The sequence below is a fragment of the Eumetopias jubatus genome, unplaced genomic scaffold (genome assembly GCF_037043125.1).
Source record: "Eumetopias jubatus isolate StellerSeaLion01/CBP00866 unplaced genomic scaffold, mEumJub1_p1.0 scaffold_6, whole genome shotgun sequence".
In the NCBI taxonomy this organism is placed as follows: domain Eukaryota; kingdom Metazoa; phylum Chordata; class Mammalia; order Carnivora; family Otariidae; genus Eumetopias; species Eumetopias jubatus.
In genome coordinates, this window is record NW_028274812.1 from 94,091,716 (window position 1) to 94,110,621 (window position 18,906).

General features: G+C 36.9%; 1 protein-coding gene across 3 annotated transcripts in view; it reads right to left on the reverse strand.

Moving 5' to 3' along the window:
* PRIM2 (DNA primase subunit 2) overlaps window positions 1-18,906 on the reverse strand; it is a 318,527-nt gene that overhangs the window by 30,821 nt on the left and 268,800 nt on the right. For all 3 annotated transcript variants that reach the window (XM_028097748.2, XM_088023933.1, XM_028097745.2), the window contains exon 12: window positions 17,623-17,705. In XM_028097748.2, coding sequence (XP_027953549.1) covers window positions 17,623-17,705 — 83 coding nt within the window. The remainder of the gene's footprint in view (window positions 1-17,622; window positions 17,706-18,906) is intronic.

Below are 18,906 nucleotides of genomic sequence, written 5' to 3' on the forward strand. Positions count from 1 at the left end.
AGTTTATCTACTTTTGGATTCTTAGTAAGAGAAACTTAAGGTATTTAGATCTATTAGTAAACATGTTTTATGCCATATCAAAACATTCTCTATGAGAAAGAACGTACTTCTAGAAATTTTAAGACTTATTTATAAGTTTCCCAATCCACAGAATCCTAGTGTAAAAAGAGAGTCTACAATTGCTTATTTCTTAGTTTTCATTAAGAATTAAGAATTCCAAGGGTTAAGAATTCTACCAATATATGTAATTAAAACTACTTAGAAATAATAAGGATGAAAGGAAACTGTGTATGACAAATAGGCAAGGAAGGTAAAATGGTTGTTCCAAAATAACTATAAATATATGACAAAATCTGAATTAAGATAAAAAAGGTAATAGAAAGTTTGTGTAAAATAATTTGGAGGAAGGAAATTTTATGTGTGGTCAAGCTGGCTATAATTAGAATGGATTTAATTCCTAAAATGAGTTTTAATATCAAAAGTACATTGGTGCACACTTAGAATATGGTTTTCTCTCAAGTAAAAGGACAATGTTTTCTTTATCTTTTGATAAAAGACTGAATGGAGCACTGGATGTTATATGCAAACAATGAATCATGGAAAACTACATCAAAAACTAATGATGTAATGTATGGTGATTAACTAACATAATAAAATTAAAAAAACAAAAAACTAATTTTGTGATAAAACACTCATAATGCAACTCACACATTTAAGTGACAATATAAAGCAAATAAACGAATAATATTATGATTCAAAAAAAATAAAAAAGACTGTAAGAGTTTCTTTACCTTTTAGATAATCTGAATGGATAGCAAAGATTCCGTGTCTTAACAAAACAATTTACTGTGCTTCATGTTGTCTTTATTAGGTCTTTGATTACTTAAGAAAACCCAATATTCTCAATATTAAAGGAGCTAAGTTTTAGGGGCTCCTGAGAGGCTCAGTCAGATGAGCTGCTGGCTCTTGGTTTTGGCTCAGGTCATGATCTCAGGGTCTTGGGATTGAGCCCTGCATTGGGCTCCCTGCTCAGGGGGAAGTCTGCTTGAAGGATTCTTTCTCTTGCTTTCCCCCTGGCCCTCCCCACTGCTCACATACTCCCTCTCTCTCTAAAATAAATAATTAAAAAAAAAAAAAAAAAGAGCTGAGTTTTGTTCACAACTATGTAACCTTCTGTATATGCCTTTAACATCTTCTCTTGTTATTTTGGATAAATAGATAATTAAGTATTATTTTGTAATGATCTGTGATCATATTTAGTCAAATGTCCAAACCTTTTGAAGGCCTGATGACTTCCCAAAATCAAACTCTAAATAAGTCTTTTTACCTCCAAGAAACTTTGAGATTTACCAAAAGGTCCCTGAAAAATATCAAAGGGTTTGTTTCTCACCTGGTAAAATGTTAAACTAATTTGGTTAGATATGTTCAATTATGTGGAAAGCATTATCAAATAAGAAGTGATGTTAAAAATATCAGGTAATATTTCTATGGATGCAAGTTATTCATATGTATTCTAGAAGTTGTATGAAATTCCTAGAAATCTGATATGTCCTGGTGTAATGTTATCAGTCATAATTCCATCCATCTTCTTAAAATGTATATATCACAGAAATAACCAAATTTCCTAATTACATTAAAATAAACTCTCATCAGGTCTTTTACGATAGGCTTTTGTCATTTACAGTTATTGTTTTACTCTGATGCTTTTGCAAACGTGAGATTCCAGGAAAGTACCTTACCAACCAAGGTTCTTCTACAAGGTATTGAGTCTTGGCTGCATATTTCACAGCTGAAAAAGGTCCCACATGACATATGGTCCTGTGAAAATGCTAGACCTCAAAATCAAACTGACTAGGTAAAAAACTAGCCAACATTGAAGGAGACTGCTTCTACCTAAGACATCAGATCAAGGATGTTTCTTTGCATTCCTCCTTCCCTCTGACCATCCTTTTCCTGAATTCTCTGGCTCTGAGTAAGATCAAATAAGGCTATAATCAGGAACCTCTTAAAATATGTTGCAAAAGTGATAGCTGCCTAGCAAAAATACCCAGACTCTCTGGCCAAAGTTGTTCTTTTTTTTTTCTCCCCCCCCCTTTTTTTTATTATGTTATGTTAATCACCATATATTACATCATTAGTTTCTGATGTAAGTTGTCCTGATAATAGGATATCTCTTGATTACCTTTTAGCACTGAATGGAGGTGTTTGTGCTACAGCCAACACCAACTGCTTTACTTGGATTGACACTTCTGGGGAAGTTGATACTCCACTATATTAGATCACTAAACAGATGGCTTACCAAAGTAACTCCTTCAGTGTGGGTTTTCTTTCATTTATTTGATTTTGCTTTGGGTCTTGGGGACCATGGCTCTGATATGAACCCCAAACACTGGGAAGTATGTTGTTCTTTTTTATTTTTTTAAGATTTTTTTATTTATTTATTTGAGAGAGAGAGAATGAGAGATAGAGAGCACAAGAGGGAAGAGGGTCAGAGGGAGAAGCAGACTCCCTGCTGAGCAGGGAGCCCAATGTGGGACTCGATCCCGGGACTCCAGGATCATGACCTGAGCCGAAGGCAGTCGCTTAACCAACTGAGCCACCCAGGCGCCCATGCTGTTCTTAATAATTCTAGTATTCTCCCTGGTATACACTGTTCTCTGAAAAGCTTTAAATTTAAATGCATGTTCACAGCCACTAACCAGAAAGCAAATGATCCCCTTTACAGTAGAATGTCAGAAAAGGAATGAGGAGAATGACTAACGTAAAGAATATGAACCTAATATCATGACCAGGAAGTTCCATAAAGAGATTCAACAAAAAGACATGACTGGTGAATAACACACAGAGATTCTGCAAAAAACTCCTGAGAACTCCAGAGCGGTAGCTGAGAGCAGTGGTAGTACCTTCAATTTTGATCACATCTCTCAGGCTGAGAGTCTGATCAAAAGAGTGAATTATTATTAACAAGACAACAGAACCATAACGAAGTCACTTTTGCTAAGCCCCATCTAACCAAATTGAAATTTTACTTAATTACAGTTTTCAGCTCTCCCAGAAATGGAATCTTAAACCAGTCAGTCAGGAATCATGATCTGCCTGACAGACTCCTGCCATTCTCTAAAGCAAAGTGACCTCGCAATAACAAATCCACTTTTTTGGTCTGCTATAAACTTCCTTGTTCCACTCCCTTCAGATTATAAGTCTTTCAGTTGTACAGCACCAAGAAATTCATTTCTACTTCCTAGATTGTATGTTGACTAGTTTGTGAATTACTGAATAAAGACATTAAGAACTTGAAATTTTACTCAGTTGAATTTTTTTTTTAACAATAGCTCAAAAACCTAAATGAAATATAAAGCTTTAAAACCTGAAAATGTTGGGGCGCCTGGGTGGCTCAGTCATTAAGCGTCTGCCTTCGGCTCAGGTCATGATCCCAGGGTCCTGGGATCGAGCCCCACATCAGGCTCCCTCCTTGGCGGGAAGCCTGCCTCTCCGTCTCCCACTCCCCATGCTTGTGTTCCTGCTCTCACTATCTCTCTCTCTCTCTCTCTGTCGAATAAATAAATAAAATCTTTAAAAAAATAAAAATAAATAAATAAATAAAACCTGAAAATGTCTTCTGTACTATTTTAACAGCCACTGTTACAAGTAATGGAGAGATAAACAAGATGGACATATTATTGCTCTCATGGAGTTTATGCTGCATAGAAAAAACAAACAAATAAGAATCAATGTTTATCTAATGATGCTGTGAAGAAAACAGAATAAGGTACTATCATAAAGCACTTGGGGCACCTGGGTGGCTCAGTCGGTTAAGCATCTGCCTTCGGCTCAGGTCATGATCCTGGGGTCCTGGGATCGAGCCCCACACTTGGTTCCCTGCTCAGCAGCGAGTCTGCTTCTCCCTCTGCCCCTCACCCTGCTCTTGCACGCTCTCTCTCTCAAATAAATAAATAAAATCTTAAAAAAAAAAGTACTTGGTGTGTCCCCCCAAGTGGTTACTACCTGAAAGCACCAAGTAGGTAGCCTTGACTGGAAGTGACACCTCTAAAAAATGGCTTCTGCTAAGGGGAGAGAATGTTCAGTATCTCCCACAAGCACACCTGAAATAGTTGTAGTCAGACCTCACAGCCAGGCACAGTATGGTCCAGCCCTGACCACCAGCATTACTGCAGCAGCTAAAGCCATATATAAAGGTAGTCTGAAGAATAAAAGACAAAAGTAGTAAAATCAACTATATCTTCAATGATTAGTTAACAAATACACAAAATAAAAAGATGTAAAATATCTTTATACATATCTATATACACAAAACATTGTGGGGGGTAGGAAAAATGTGATTTTAGAATGTATTCTAACTTAAGTGACCATCAATTTAGAATAGATTGCTATATAACAAAGAGTGTTACCTCAGGGTAACCACAAGCAAAAACTTATGATACATGAAAAACAAAGAGAAAAAGTCCAAACAAAACTGTAAAGAAATTCATCAAATCACACACACACACACAAAAAAAAAAAACAGTAAGAAAAGGAATAAAAAAGAACTAGAGAAAAATACCAGGAAACAATCAAGAAAATGGCAATAAGTACGTGCCTATGTACACACTTAAAAATGAAGAAAGATCTCAATCAATAACCTAATTTTATACCTTTAGTAACTAGAAAAAAAGAGTGGGACTAAACCCAAAACTAACAGAAGGAAGGAAATAAAGATCAGAGTGAAGATAAACAAAATAGAGAACAGAAATGCAAAAGAGAAAATTAAAAAAAAAGTTGCTTCTTTGGAAGGATCAATAAAATTGGTAAAGCTTTAGCTAGATTAAATAAGAAGAAAAATCAAAGACTCAAATTACTAATATGAGAAATGAAAGTAGGGACATTACTACCGACTTCCCCAAAATGAAAAGGATTATAAAGGAATACTAAGAACCAATTAGATAACCTAGATGAAATGAACAAATTCCTAGAAATACATAAATTGCTAAAACTCACCCAAGAATGCATAGAAAATCTGAAGAAGCCTATGACAAAAAGATTGAATTAGTATTTAAAAAACCTCCCACCAAAGAAAAGCCCAGGACCAGAGGGCTTCACTGGTCAGTTCTACTAAACATTTAGAGGAGAATTAACACCAATCCCTTTCAAACTCTCCCAAAAATAGAAGAGGAGTCAAGATTTTTTAACTCATTCTTTGAGGTTAGCATTACCCTGATAGCAAAGCCAAACAAAGACAACACAAGAAAACTGCAGATAGTATCCCTAACGAATATAAATGCAAAAAATTTCAACAAAATACTAGCAAACCAAATCCAGCAGTACATTAAAAAGTATTATAAATCATGACCAAATCGGATTTATCCCAGTAATGCCAGGGTGGCTCAACATATGAATACCAATCAATGTAATACATCACATTAATAGAATGAAGGACAAAAACTGCATCTGACAACATCCAACACCTTTTCATGACTAAACACACCCAGACCTACACATAAACTAGGAATAGAAGAAAACTTCCTTAACATAATAAAAATCATTTATGAAAAACCTACAGCTAACCTCAATCATGGTGAGATACTGAAAGCCTTCCTCCAAGATCAAGAAAAGATAAAGATGCCTTCTTTCACTGCTGCCATTCAACATGGTACTGGAATTCTAGTCAGAGCAATTAGGCAAGAAATAAAAGGCATTCAGATGGAAACAAAAAGGTAAAACTATACCTATTCACAGATGGCATGGTCTTATATGCAGAAAAATCCTTAAAGAATCCATTTAAAAAAACTATTAGAAGTAATAAATGAATTCATCAAAGCTGTAGGATACAACACAAAGAAATCAGTTGTTTCTAGTACTAGCAATGAACAATCAGAAAATGGAAATTCCTACAACAGCATTCAAAAGAATGAAATATCTAGGAATAAATTTTGCTCAGGAGGTGAAAGACATGTATGCTGAAAACTACAAAACATTGCTGAAAGGAATTAAAGACCTAAATAAATGGAAAGAAATCCCCATTCATGGATTAGAAGACAATACTCTTAATATAGCAATACTACCGAAAGCAATCTACAGACTGGATGCAATCCCTATGAAAGTTCCAAAGGCCTTTTTTGCAGAAATGGAAAAGACAATCAGCAAATTCATGGGTAATTGCAAGGGACTCTAAATAGTCAAAACAGTATTAAGAACAACAAAGTTGGAGGAGTCAAACTTTCTAATCTCAAAACTTACTACAAAGCTATAGTAATCAAAAACATATGGTACTGGCCAAGAGATAGACATATAGACCAATGCTACAGAATTTAGAGTCCAGAAATAAATCCACATAAACCTAATCCACGTCCAACTGAGTTTGACAAGGGTGTAAGACCATTACAATGGGCAAACAGTCTCTTTAATAAATGGTGCTGGGACAACTGGCTATCCACATGGAAAATAATGAAACTGGACCCTTATACCATACCAGAGAAAAAAATGAACTCAAATGGATTAATGATCTACATGTATGGACTTATATGCAGAATATAAGTCTGTATGGACTTGTAACAAGAAAATACAGGTGTGAATGTTGGTAACACTGAATTTGGCAATGGACTTCCAGACATCACATCAAAACTACATGTAACAAAAGAAAACAGTGGAGTTCATCAATATCAAAAACTCTTGTCCATCAATGTTGGATCAACATTATCAAAAAAGTGTTAATCAGACAAGCTAAAAAATGAGAAAATATTTGCACATTGTTATAGACTGAATGTACTACAATTATGACCTAATTCATATGTTTTAAATCTAACCCCCAATTTGATGGTATTAGGATATAGGGTCTTTAGTAGGTGATTACTGCCCTACTAAAAGATACCCCAGAGAGGTCCTTCCCCTTTCTGCTGTGTAAGGATACCATGAGAAAACAACCATCTATGAACAAGGAAGCAGGGCCTCATCAGACACTGAATCTGCTGCAAAGTTTACATTTAGGCCTATAATCCATTTCAATTTAATTTTTATGTAAGATATGAGGTATGAGTCTAGGTTCTTTTTTTTCTTCATATGGACATTTAATTGTTCTACAACTTGTTGAAAAGACTATCGATACTTTCCCTATTGAATTGCCCTGATACATTTGTTTAAAAATTGGTTGCCCATTTTTAAAAATGTGGGTCTATTTCCAGACTTTTAGTTTTGTCCAATTGATCTCTATGTTTATCATTTCTCTAATATCACAGTGTCTTGATTACAGTAGTTTTAAAGTAAGTCTTAAAATCAGGTAAGTGTGCATCTACAACTTTATTCTTTGATTACTTTCATTAGTGTTTCAGCATATAAAGTGTTTCAACATAGAGATCTTGAACATATTTTGTTAGATACATTTTTAATAAGTGTTTCTTTCTTTTTTAAGATTTTATTTATTCATTTGACACAGAGAGAGACAGTGCGAGAGAAGGAACACAAGCAGGGGGAGAGGGAGGGGAGAGGCAGGCTTCCCTCTGGGCAGGGAGCCCAATGCGGGGCTGGATCCCAGGACCCTGGGATCATGACCTGAGCTGAAGGCAGACGCTTAATGACTGAGCCACCCAGGTGCTCCAAAAGTGTTTATTTCTTTTTGGTACTACTGCATACGGTACTTCCAAAAACTTTTAATTTCCAATTGTTCACTGGAAGAAATATTAATTTTTATATATTGGCTTATTATCCTGCAAACTCTTAGTTATAACAGAATTTTGGTAGGTTCTTTGACATTATTTCATAGATATTCACGTTATCTGAAAATAGAAAAAGGCTTTCTTTCCTCTTTTCTACCTTTTCTTTCTTTTTCTTGCCTTACTATTATGGTTAGTGTCAGAAAAGATATCTTGTATGACTGCAATTCATTTAGATTTGTAACAGATTTTTTAAGACCCAGAATATGATGTACCCAGGTTAATGTTTCGTGGACACATGAAAAAAAATGTATATCCACCTGGTTGGAGTGGTATGTTCTACAAATGTCAATTAGATTAAGATGGTTGATGGTGTTCAAGTCTTCTATACCCTTACTGATTTTGTCTACTTATTCTATTAATTACTGAAAGAGAAGTGAACTCTTCAATATAATTAAGGATTTGTCTAGTTTTGCTTTCAGTTCTCTGTTTTTACATCATGTATTTTTAAGCCATGTTGTTGGGGTATAAACATTTTGAATTTTGATGTCTTATTGGTGAACTGACATCCATGTTAATGTCTTTTTGGGGAGAGCTGAGGGATAAATGCTAGGCTGTCCATTCTCTTTGGCTTTATTCTGTTGTTCAATTGCTGTTTTCTTAAGCAGGATACCAAGCTCATTCAAAAAACGAAAAAATGTAATCCTCTGAATGTGCTTTTGAAAAAAAGTAGATGATGTCATTTAAGTCACAATGATCTCTTTTCTGATCAAGATTCTGATTATCAGGGGCATCTGGGTGGCTCAGTTGGTTAAGCATCTGACTCTTGATTTCGGCTCAGGACATGATCTCAGGGTCGTGAGATTAAGTCCAGCATTGGGCTCCGTGTGGGGCATGAAGCCTGCTTGGGATTTTCTCTCTCCTCTCTCCCTCTGCCCCTCCCTGACCCCCCCAAATCTGATTATTAGCGTCTTTAAGTATTTTTTTTATAGTTGAGGTATCTTTCTCAAGTAGTTTTTCCCTGAAATAAAAGTAGCTACATTTTTACCTTACATGCATTTTAATGATGTTTTTCTTGACTTTCAATATTTTAAAGTGCACTTGGATTTTTTAAGATTTAATTTGCACTCATGCCAACCTGCAACTAAGCATTCATCAAAATGTTTTACATGGATTTTTCATTCATCAACTTTCTGCCCTTTAGAACACAGTCCCCCAGCTGCTTCACTCTACTGAGATCCACTCAAAAAAGACATCAGATGAAAGCCAAATATTATACAGCTTGCCCACATGCACTATACATCTTGTGTTCGTCTCAGATAAAAGGTTAAAATGCAGGTCCAAAGGCTGATGTGGAATTTACTAATCAGCTTCAACTGAGTAAGGGATCTACTTACAGGCTGAGAGTAAATGGAGGAATGCAACAAAGTCAAAAGCAAAGCATACGCAAACACAGTGTAGAAGCACTGACCATACTGACTCCATCTTTGGCCCACCACCTTGTCCATGTCCACATGATGACCTCCCGTGGCGCTACGTGTTCCAGGCCCCTTGGAGGTTAATGCATGCCATGACCAGAATACAGGGAGGCTTATTCTGGTCTTCCCTAAATCTGTTTAGATAACTATTAGAAATAACATAGGTTTTCTGAAACAAATAATGCAACGTATGTTAAGGAAAAAAAAAGAAAAAGAAATAACATAGGTTCTCCCCCTTCTTGACGCACAAGGTGTGTTAAATGTTAGCTATCAAATGAAGTGTATGCAGACACTTTGACTTCACAAGTGCCCTCCAGCATGTTCCCTTGCTCTATAAAATCACAGACTAAGGTCTGGACTTTGAGGAAAATAGATATGCAGCTGTCCAGATCACTGCCTGTTCAATTCTGCAAGTTACCTTGAATAAAACTCTATAAACTACATGGCGCTGCCTTTGTTTTTCGGTCTCAAAGTGCCTTCTCAGTTTCGGGGATACTTTACAGTCCCTCTTCTACCTTCTAACACACAGTCATTACTATTAAATAAAAACATTAATATTCTCAACAGACATGGTAATTGCCTGTATTTTTAAAAAAGTGATTCTTTCCAATGGCTGAAAATAAGCCTCTAATTCACTTTTTCTAGATTCCCTATCAAATTTGTTATCAATAGTTCCTAACCATTCTGATATCCAAAATGCCATTCTTAACCTCTACTATAAGCTATTGACCAGACCTCTTCCTTCACAAGGAAGAGTAAGGCCACTTAATACACTCCACCAACTTCCCTTTGCTCTACCTCTAAGTTCTTCTCTATATTCCCAGGCTGGCTCAAAGATACGCCTTTTTCAGTCATCATCCTTTTGTGCAAGTATATAGACTCCTTTCTTCAATAAGGTTTTCACCTGTGTCATTGAGTTCCTATTTGCCTCTTTCTGTACCCCAAGCACACTCCTCATGCAAAAATATGCCCACTTACTTTTCCAATATTTTTTCAGCACCTACCAAGTGCAAACTCACTGAATTACTATGAGAGATAAAGTTAAAAAAAAAAAATCCAATCCTCCTTTCAGCAAACTTACAAGTTAGTGGGAAAGATGAACAGTTAAATAATTATAATCTTTTGTAAATTATTTAAGAGCAAGGACATATACAGTATAGTCATCACGTAAAGGAAAGAAAAGCTAATCCTGCTTGGTTCAAAAGAATTATCTTTTTAAAAATATTTTTATCAAGATGACCCTCTCTTTTCTTCCCTTGCTACAAACAGGCTCAGGTCTCCTCTAGCCTAAACCATCCCAAGATGCTTAAACTAATGCTCTGACAGATGCTCTGTCATCCCTTTCACTAGCACATTTTTATAAAGGCCACTTATACTCACTGTCTGCAAATCCAATTCACTGTCTTTTATTCATTCATATTTTAAGCAAATGTGATCTGGCTTTTGGTTCCCAGCACTACATTGACACCCTTCACCAAATCAAAGCTGGGTAACCCACTCAACACCCCCAGTCAACTTTTCCCAGTCCTCCTCTTACAGTCTCTCTGCTGTGAAGGACACATATGGGCCCTCTTCTCAAAATTCTCTGTGACCTGTGTGATACTTCATTTCCCTAATGTATTTCCCTTCTCTCCCTTTTTGTTCAGTCTTTTCTGATTTCACTTCTCACTGATGACAAAAGGGAAGCGTTAGCCAAGACTCCATTTTAAGACATGGCTTTTGACTCCCTACCTCCTCTCTCCATTATTTTGTTCTCCCTTTCTCCCACAAAAATCTCATGATAATCACCCTCAAGGAAACTGGGGATTAGAGAGAGAAGGGGAAAAAAAAAAAAAAAGCAGAGTCAGAAGGTCTGACTTCCATTCTGGTTCTACCACTGACCTATTAGCTGAGCATCCACGGGCATGTCATATCGTATGTGGCTTCATAAAAGAGAATAGCTTTCTAATGTTCCTTCCAACCCCACAGTTCCACATTTCTAACTTGGAAGTAAAACAGATTTCCAGTTCTGACTTCTGTAATGTAGTACAAATCCATATTGTCTGCCATTTAAATACCCCACCCCTAAATTCTACCCCCTGAAACTTTTTTTTGTAAGATTTTTTATTTATTTATTTGACAGAGAGAGACACAGCGAGAGAGGGAACACAAGCAGGGGGAGTGGGAGAGGGAGAAGCAGGCTTCCTGCCAAGCAGCGAACCCGATGCGGGGCTCGATCCCAGGACCCCGGGATCATGACCTGAGCCGAAGGCAGACGCTTAACAACTGAGCCACCCAGCCGCCCCTATCCCCTGAAACTCTCAACACACTATATATGTTAACTACATTGAATTTAAATTTAAAAAAGAAAACTAAAAAAAAAATCCCACCTCTAAACCTAATCTCTCAAACCAACTTCTTTTAAGTCGTCTATTAAAGCTTATATACTGGGGCCTCCATTATCTTAAGCTTGAAATCCTAATAATCTATACTTTGGCTGCCTTTTATTTTTGCATTCTCTTTTCCTAATTCCCACTCTCCAACCCCCCCACCCAGGCATAATTCAAAGAGTTTATCTTCCGGAGGTTAGAAGGTGGCAGCAGAACAGGAGGACCCTAGGCCCACCTCATATCATGAATACAACTAGATAACTATCAAATCATCCTAAGAACCTCAGAAATTGACCTGAAGACTGGCAGAACAAACTCTACAACAAAAGGCAGGGAAGAGGTCACATCGAAGAAGGTAGGAAGTGCCAAGATACGATGTGGAAAAGGAGTTGGGAAAGGAGTCGCCACTGTGGAGGGAGGGAGGGAGCCGTGGTCGTGGAGAAGAGGAAGAGACAGACTAATGCATAGGCGAGCTCATGGGAAGAGGAATCCCTATAGCACTTGGCTTTGAAAGTGAGAGGGGCTGAATTTCTTCAGGTCTTGCAACCAGCAGGGCTTAAAGCCTGGAGTTTTAAAGGTCAGCGGGCTGGGCCCTGGGAGAGCTTGGAGGGTACTGGGGTTGCTCTTGGAGAAAAGGCAGGGCAAATAGTCTGGGAACATACAGCCTGGAAACAGCGATCTAAAGAGTGCCTAGGGCAAACAGCTGAGAGATTATTTGCTCATCTCACCCAGAGAGACAGCGTTCATGAGACCCCTTTAGGAACAAAGGAACTGGCGGGTCCCATTCCCCTCCCTGGCCCAGCATACGCACAGAGCCACCTGTGGGAAGCAGTGCAACACTGACATTTGCTATCTAACCTGCTTATACCAAGCACCGTCCCCCCACGCTCTGGTGGAATTGCCCTTCCCACTCACCTTGCCTCAGTCCCAGAACTCAGACCCCCTCCCCCAGAAAGCCAGCCCAAATACCTGCTCATACCACGTCCCCTGACTCAGGAGTCTGGTAGAGCCCCAGTTCTGGCAGCGGTAGCAATAGGCCTCATTTCACAAACAGACCAGAGTACACCTAGTAAAACATGCCAAGACTCAGGTCAGGGACCAAACACTGCTCACAACAGGCAGACAACTGGCCTGAAGGGTAAAGCAGCCAGGACAAAATAGCAGAGCTCATATAGCACACACTGGAAACACTCCCAGAAGCACCAGGCCTTGGGGAACAGCGGCACTACACGGCAGAGCACTACAGGACGACTTCTTCATAAGGCCATTAACCACAAAAATAGGAGATGTAGCTGATTTTCCTAACACAGAGAAAGAGATAAAGAGACTTAGACAAAATGAGGAGAGAGAAAAACTTATCCCACATAAAAGAACACATAAAAAGCCATGGCCAAAGATCCAAGCAAAAGAGATATAGGTAACATGCCTGATAGAGAAGTTAAAGTAATGATCTTAGGGATACTCTGGACTAGAGAAAAGAGTGGAAGACATGAGTGAGACCCTTAACAGAAACAAGGAACAACACAGCAGAGAAAAAGGACACAATATACGAAATAAGAAACACACCTGATGGAATGAACAGCAGGCGGGAAGAAGCAGAGGAATGAATTAATGACATAGAAGACAGAATAATGGAAAGTAATCAAGCAGAACAAAAGATAGAGAAAAGAATTATACAAAATAAGAACAGACTTAGGGAACTCAGGGACTCCATCGAACATAGTAACATTCATATTATAGGAATCCCAGAAGAAGAAGGAGAGAGAAGGGGGCAGAGAATTTATTTGAAGAGATAATAGCTGAAAACTTTTGTAATCTGGGGAAGGAAAAAGATATCCAGATCCAGGAGGCACAGAGAACTCTCATCAAAATCAACAAAATCAGACTGACACCAAGACATTCTGTAACTAAATTAGCAACTTTTACTGATAAAGAAAAAATTTCAAAAGCAGCAAGACAAAAGAAGACAGTAAAGGGAAAATCCATAAGGCTAGCAGGTTATTTTTAGCGGAACCTTTCCAAGCCAGAAGGGAGTGTCATGGTATATTCAAAGTACTGAATGGGAAAAATATGCAACCAAAAAGACTCTATCCATCAAAGCTATCACTCAAAATAGAAGAAGAGATAAAGAGTTTCCCAGACAAACAAAAACTAAAGTAGTTCATGACCACTAAACCAGCTTTGCAAAAAATATTAAAGGGAACACACTGAGTGGAGAGAGAGACCAAAAGTGACAGTGTAAAGGTAGGAAACACAAAAACAGTAAAAATGAGTGTTTCTGTAAAAAATCAGTCAAGGAACTCACAAAATAATAGAATATAAAATATAACAGCATATACCTAAAAGTGGAAAAGAAAGGAATAAAGAATGGTTCAAACTTAAAAACAATCAACTTAACATAGACTGCTACACGCAAAAGAGACTATACACAAACCTAATGGAAACCATATATCAAAAACCAGTAATAAGTATGCAAAAAATAAAGAAAAAGAAATCCTAATATATCAGTAAAGAAAAGAAGCAAACCATGAAAGGGAGAAGAAAGGATCAGAGAAAATCTTCAGAAACAACCACAAAACAAATAACAAAATGACAATAAATACATATCTATCAATAATTACTTTGAATATAAATAGACTAAACACTCCAATCAAAAGACACAGGATGACAGAATGGGTTAAAAACAAAAAAAAGAAGACCCACTATATGCAGCCTACAAGAAACTCATTTTAGATCTAAAGACACCCACATATTGAAAATGAAGGGATAGAAGAACATCTAATGCAAATGGATGTCAAAAGAAAGCTGGAGTATGGGCGCCTGGGTGGCTCAGTTGGTTAAGCATCTGCCTTTGGCTCAGGTCATGATCCCAGGGTCCTGGGATCGAGTCCCACATTAGGCTCCCTGCTCAGAAGCCTGCTTCTCCCTCTGCCTCTGCTTCTCTCTCTGTCTCTCACGAATAAATAAATAAAATCTTTAAAAAAAGAAACAAACAAACAAACAAACAAACATGGAGTAGCAATATTTATCCCAGACAAAACAGACTTCAAAACAAAGACTATAACAAAAGACAAAGGGTACTATATATCATAATAAAGGGGACAATCCAACAAGAAGACATAAGAATTATAAATACTTGTGTACTCAACGTAGGAGCACCCAAATACATTAAACAGTTAATAACAACCATAAAGGAACTAATCAATAATAACACAGTAACAGTAGAGGACTTTAACATCCCACTTATAGCAATGAACAGATCATCTAAACAGAAAACCAACAAGGAAACAATGACTTTGAATGACATACTAGGAGAGATGGATTTAACAGATACAGTCAGAACATTCCATTCTAAAACAGAAGGATACACATTCTTTTCAAGTGCACACGGAACTTTCTCTAGAATAGATCACATGTTAGCCCATGAAACAACTCTGAACAAATTGAAGATGACTGAAGTCTTACCATGCATCTTTTCAGACCACAACACTACGAACAAGCAACAAAATTAAAAGGCAACCTATGGAATGGGAGTAGATATTTGCAATAATATACCTGATAAAGGGTTAGTATCCAAGATATATAAAGAACTTATAAAACTCAATACCCAAAAAATGAATAATCCAATTAAAAATGGGCAAAGACATGAACAGACATTTCTCCAAAGATACACAGATGGCCAAAAGATGCACGGAGAGACATTCACATCATCACTTACCATCTGGGAAATGCAAATCAAAACTATAATATCACCTCACATCTGTCAGAAAGGCTAGAATCAACAACAGAAGAAACAACATGTGTTGGTAAGGATGTGGAGAAAAGAGAACCCTCTTACCCTGTAGATGGGAATGCAAACTGGTGCAGCTACTTTGGAAAACAGTATGGAGGTTCCTCAAAATGTTATAAAATAGAACTACCCTGTGATCCAGCAATTGCACTACAAGGTATTTAGAAAGAATACAAAATTACAGATTTGAAGGGATACATGCACCCCAATGTTTACAGCAGCATTATAAACAATAACCAAATTATGGAAAGAGCCCAAATGTCCATTGAATGATGAATGGATAAAGAAGATGTGGTATGTGTATGTACACACACACACACACACACACACACACACACACACACACACCCAATGGAACATTAGTCAGCCATCAAAAAGAATGAAATCTTGCCATTTGCAATGATGTGGATGGAACTAGAGGGTATAATGCTTATAAGTCAGTCGAAGAAAGACAAATACCATATGATCTCACTCATATGTAGAATTTAAGAAAGAAAACAGATGAACATATGGGGAGGGGAAAAAAGGAGAGAGGGAAACAAGCCATAAGAGACTCATTTAATATTAGAAAACAGACTGAGGACTGATGGAGAGAGGAAGGTGGGGGATGGGCTATTGGGTGATGGGTATTAAGGAGAGCACCTGTTATGATGAGCACTGGGTGTTGTATGTAAGTGAGGAATCACTGAATTCTACTCCAGAAACCAATACTGCACTGTATGTTAACTACCTAAAATTTAAATTAAAAAAAAAAAAGTTAAAAATAGATCTACCTTATGATCCAGCAATCACATTACTGGGTATTTACCCAAAGAATACAAAACATAAATTCAAAAGCATACATGCACCCCTATGTTCACAGAAGCATTATTTACAATAGCCAAAATATGGAAGCAGCCAAAATGTCCATCGACTAATGAATAGATAAAGAAGATGTGGTATATATACACAATGGAATACTATTCAGCCATAAGAAAGAATGAAATCTTGCCATTTGCAAGGACATGGATGGAGCTAGAATGCATAATGCTAAACAAAGCAAGTCGGAGAACAACAAATACTGTATGATTTTACTCATATGTGGAATTTAAGAAACAAAAGAACAAAGAAAAGAAGAGAGACAAACCAAAAAACAGACTCCTAACTCTGCAGAACAAATTGATGGCTACCAGAGGGGAGGGGGGTGATGAGAATTAAGGAGTGCACCTGTTCTGATGAGCACGGGGTAATGTATGGAATTACTGAATCACTATATTGTATATCTGAAACGAATATTGTACCATATGTTGACTAATTGGAATTAAAATGAAAACAAAACAAAACAAAACAAAAGAGTATCTCTTCCAGATAGTGTTCCTTGGCCTCCCCATCTGGTTATATTTCCTCCTCTTCAGAAAAGCTAAGACATTCTATGTGTACCTCTCTCATTACACTTGGCATATGTTTCCCTCCAGATTCTGGTTCTGTAGGAGGATTTATAAGATTCTTTACATCTTAAAACAGCACCTTGAGCACTGCCTTACACAGAGTACCATAAAACTCTAAGATCTGAACTGAATTAACTAAATTCAATCTAAATTTTGGACACAGTAAAAGAAGTAGGGTTTATAGAGTATTTATTTTCTTTAAGAAAAAATAATTAAGGATACATAATGATTTGGATGTTCCAGCTCTAAAACATATATTGTTCTTCTTGAGCTAAGGAAGCCAATGCTCCTCTTGAACTCCTCAAATTCCAAGTCAACTCAAAAGCACATTATAGACAGCAATGCCATAATATTTTTTAAAGCATATTCACTAAATTACTCTTAAATATTTGGTTTTGCATTTGGGTATTTCTTTTTTTTAATCTCAATTATTTACAAGACAAAGTATTTTGGCAGATTATTCAACCTAATGAGCTATCATCAGAAGTGCAGATTTAACACAGCAAGAGGTGATGACTATCAGAACATTTAGCCACTATATTATCTTCTGCTTTAACCTACATGTGGCACAGAAAACAATTTCCCAAAATAAAATACAATGGCATTAAGTTTCAGCTTCATTAACAAGCTTCAATGCATTCCTCTAAAAATTTATTTTTTTTAAATGTTCCTAATTGAGATAGTAAAACAAACTGAGAGAAAAAACGCTTCCCACTTCCTTTATTACCAAGAAAAGAATGCAGCCCAGCAGACAGAAGAAGTAGGATTTCCAAGGCCTGGAAGCCGGGCAAGTCAAAGCTTTCGCTTCCTCTATCTAGGAAAGAGGGTGTGTGGTGGAGGCCTGACCAGTCAGTGAAACTGAGAGTAACAGTGTGGCACCTCCTTACTGAGGACACCCAGGAGAATCTGACCTACCTGCTGTATCCCTCCAGGAGAGATCTTGTAGGACTGCAACTTCTGCTTCAGCAGCTCTGGATCGCTGTGACGGAATGGGCACCCTGACAACAAAAAACAAGCCAGCACACCAACAAGGTTATTTACCCAGGACTTGGTACAATACCACACTCGAGAGACTGTCTAAGCTCCCCTTAATTGTCTAACAGCTTATTAATAAAAAAGTTAATTGCCCATGGGTGGAACTGCTTTCCTCTATTTATCTAAATGACGACTTAGTTGTACGGTTATCAGGGTACTACAGGCTCAAGAGTTATATAAAATATTACAGCATTCTCCAGCGAAGTTGCTCATTCACTAGGAGGAGGAAACAGTTTTAATTATGCTACTTGTTAACAAGCAGAGATCATCACAAAGTAGCTGTGCTTGATCTAAAAACTTTATACAATCTCACATTTTATTCGTATTTTTAAAAATTACGTTAAAAGCCTATGAGGAGGAAGATAATGTAAACAAAAAGCAAAATGTACAAACTGTAAGAAATATAAAAATCTCACATCACTTTCAGATGTAAATTTTATGTCTATTTCCCATAGAGTAAAATCCATATAAATTTAGAGGAATCACAGTTAGGAATGAGATGGACAAACAGAAAAATATTTCATAGGAAACTAACATAACAGACACATGTTATTTCTGTAACACAATAATAAAGATGGACTACTAAAATATTTACATAAATAAGAACACAGAATTGAAATGAAAAAGCTGTATTACCGGGCCAAAATCTAGAAAAGTTTAGATATTTTAATAAGATGTTGCAATGGTAAATCAAATACCTTATTTTAAAATTTAATATAGGAAGCCAGAGTACTTTTTTTAGGTACACAGATGATGGACCTATAAGTTAATTTGAAACAATTGTGCATTTTTAATGAAATCAATGGGAAACTGGTTGCAGCAAAAATAGAAAAGAGCCTAGATGCCAAACAAATGTGTTTACCAAAAATCGTAACTATACATAAAAACATCCATGATAATAGTATGGACTCCTACAAATAACAAAATTCACAAAATTCATAGTTTACACTTCATTCATATTAAAACTGTAATAATTTTTAGTATAAGGAAACATTTTGAGAAGCTGTGTAACACCTGGTTAAGAGTTTGGAGCTAAAACGCTGGTGTCTGAATCTCAGTTTACCACTTACTAAGTGGGAGACCATAGGCAAATTTTGTACCTTGTTGCTGACTCAGCTTCACTTTCTGTCAAGTGAGGGAAATAATCACTCACAGAACTCTTGT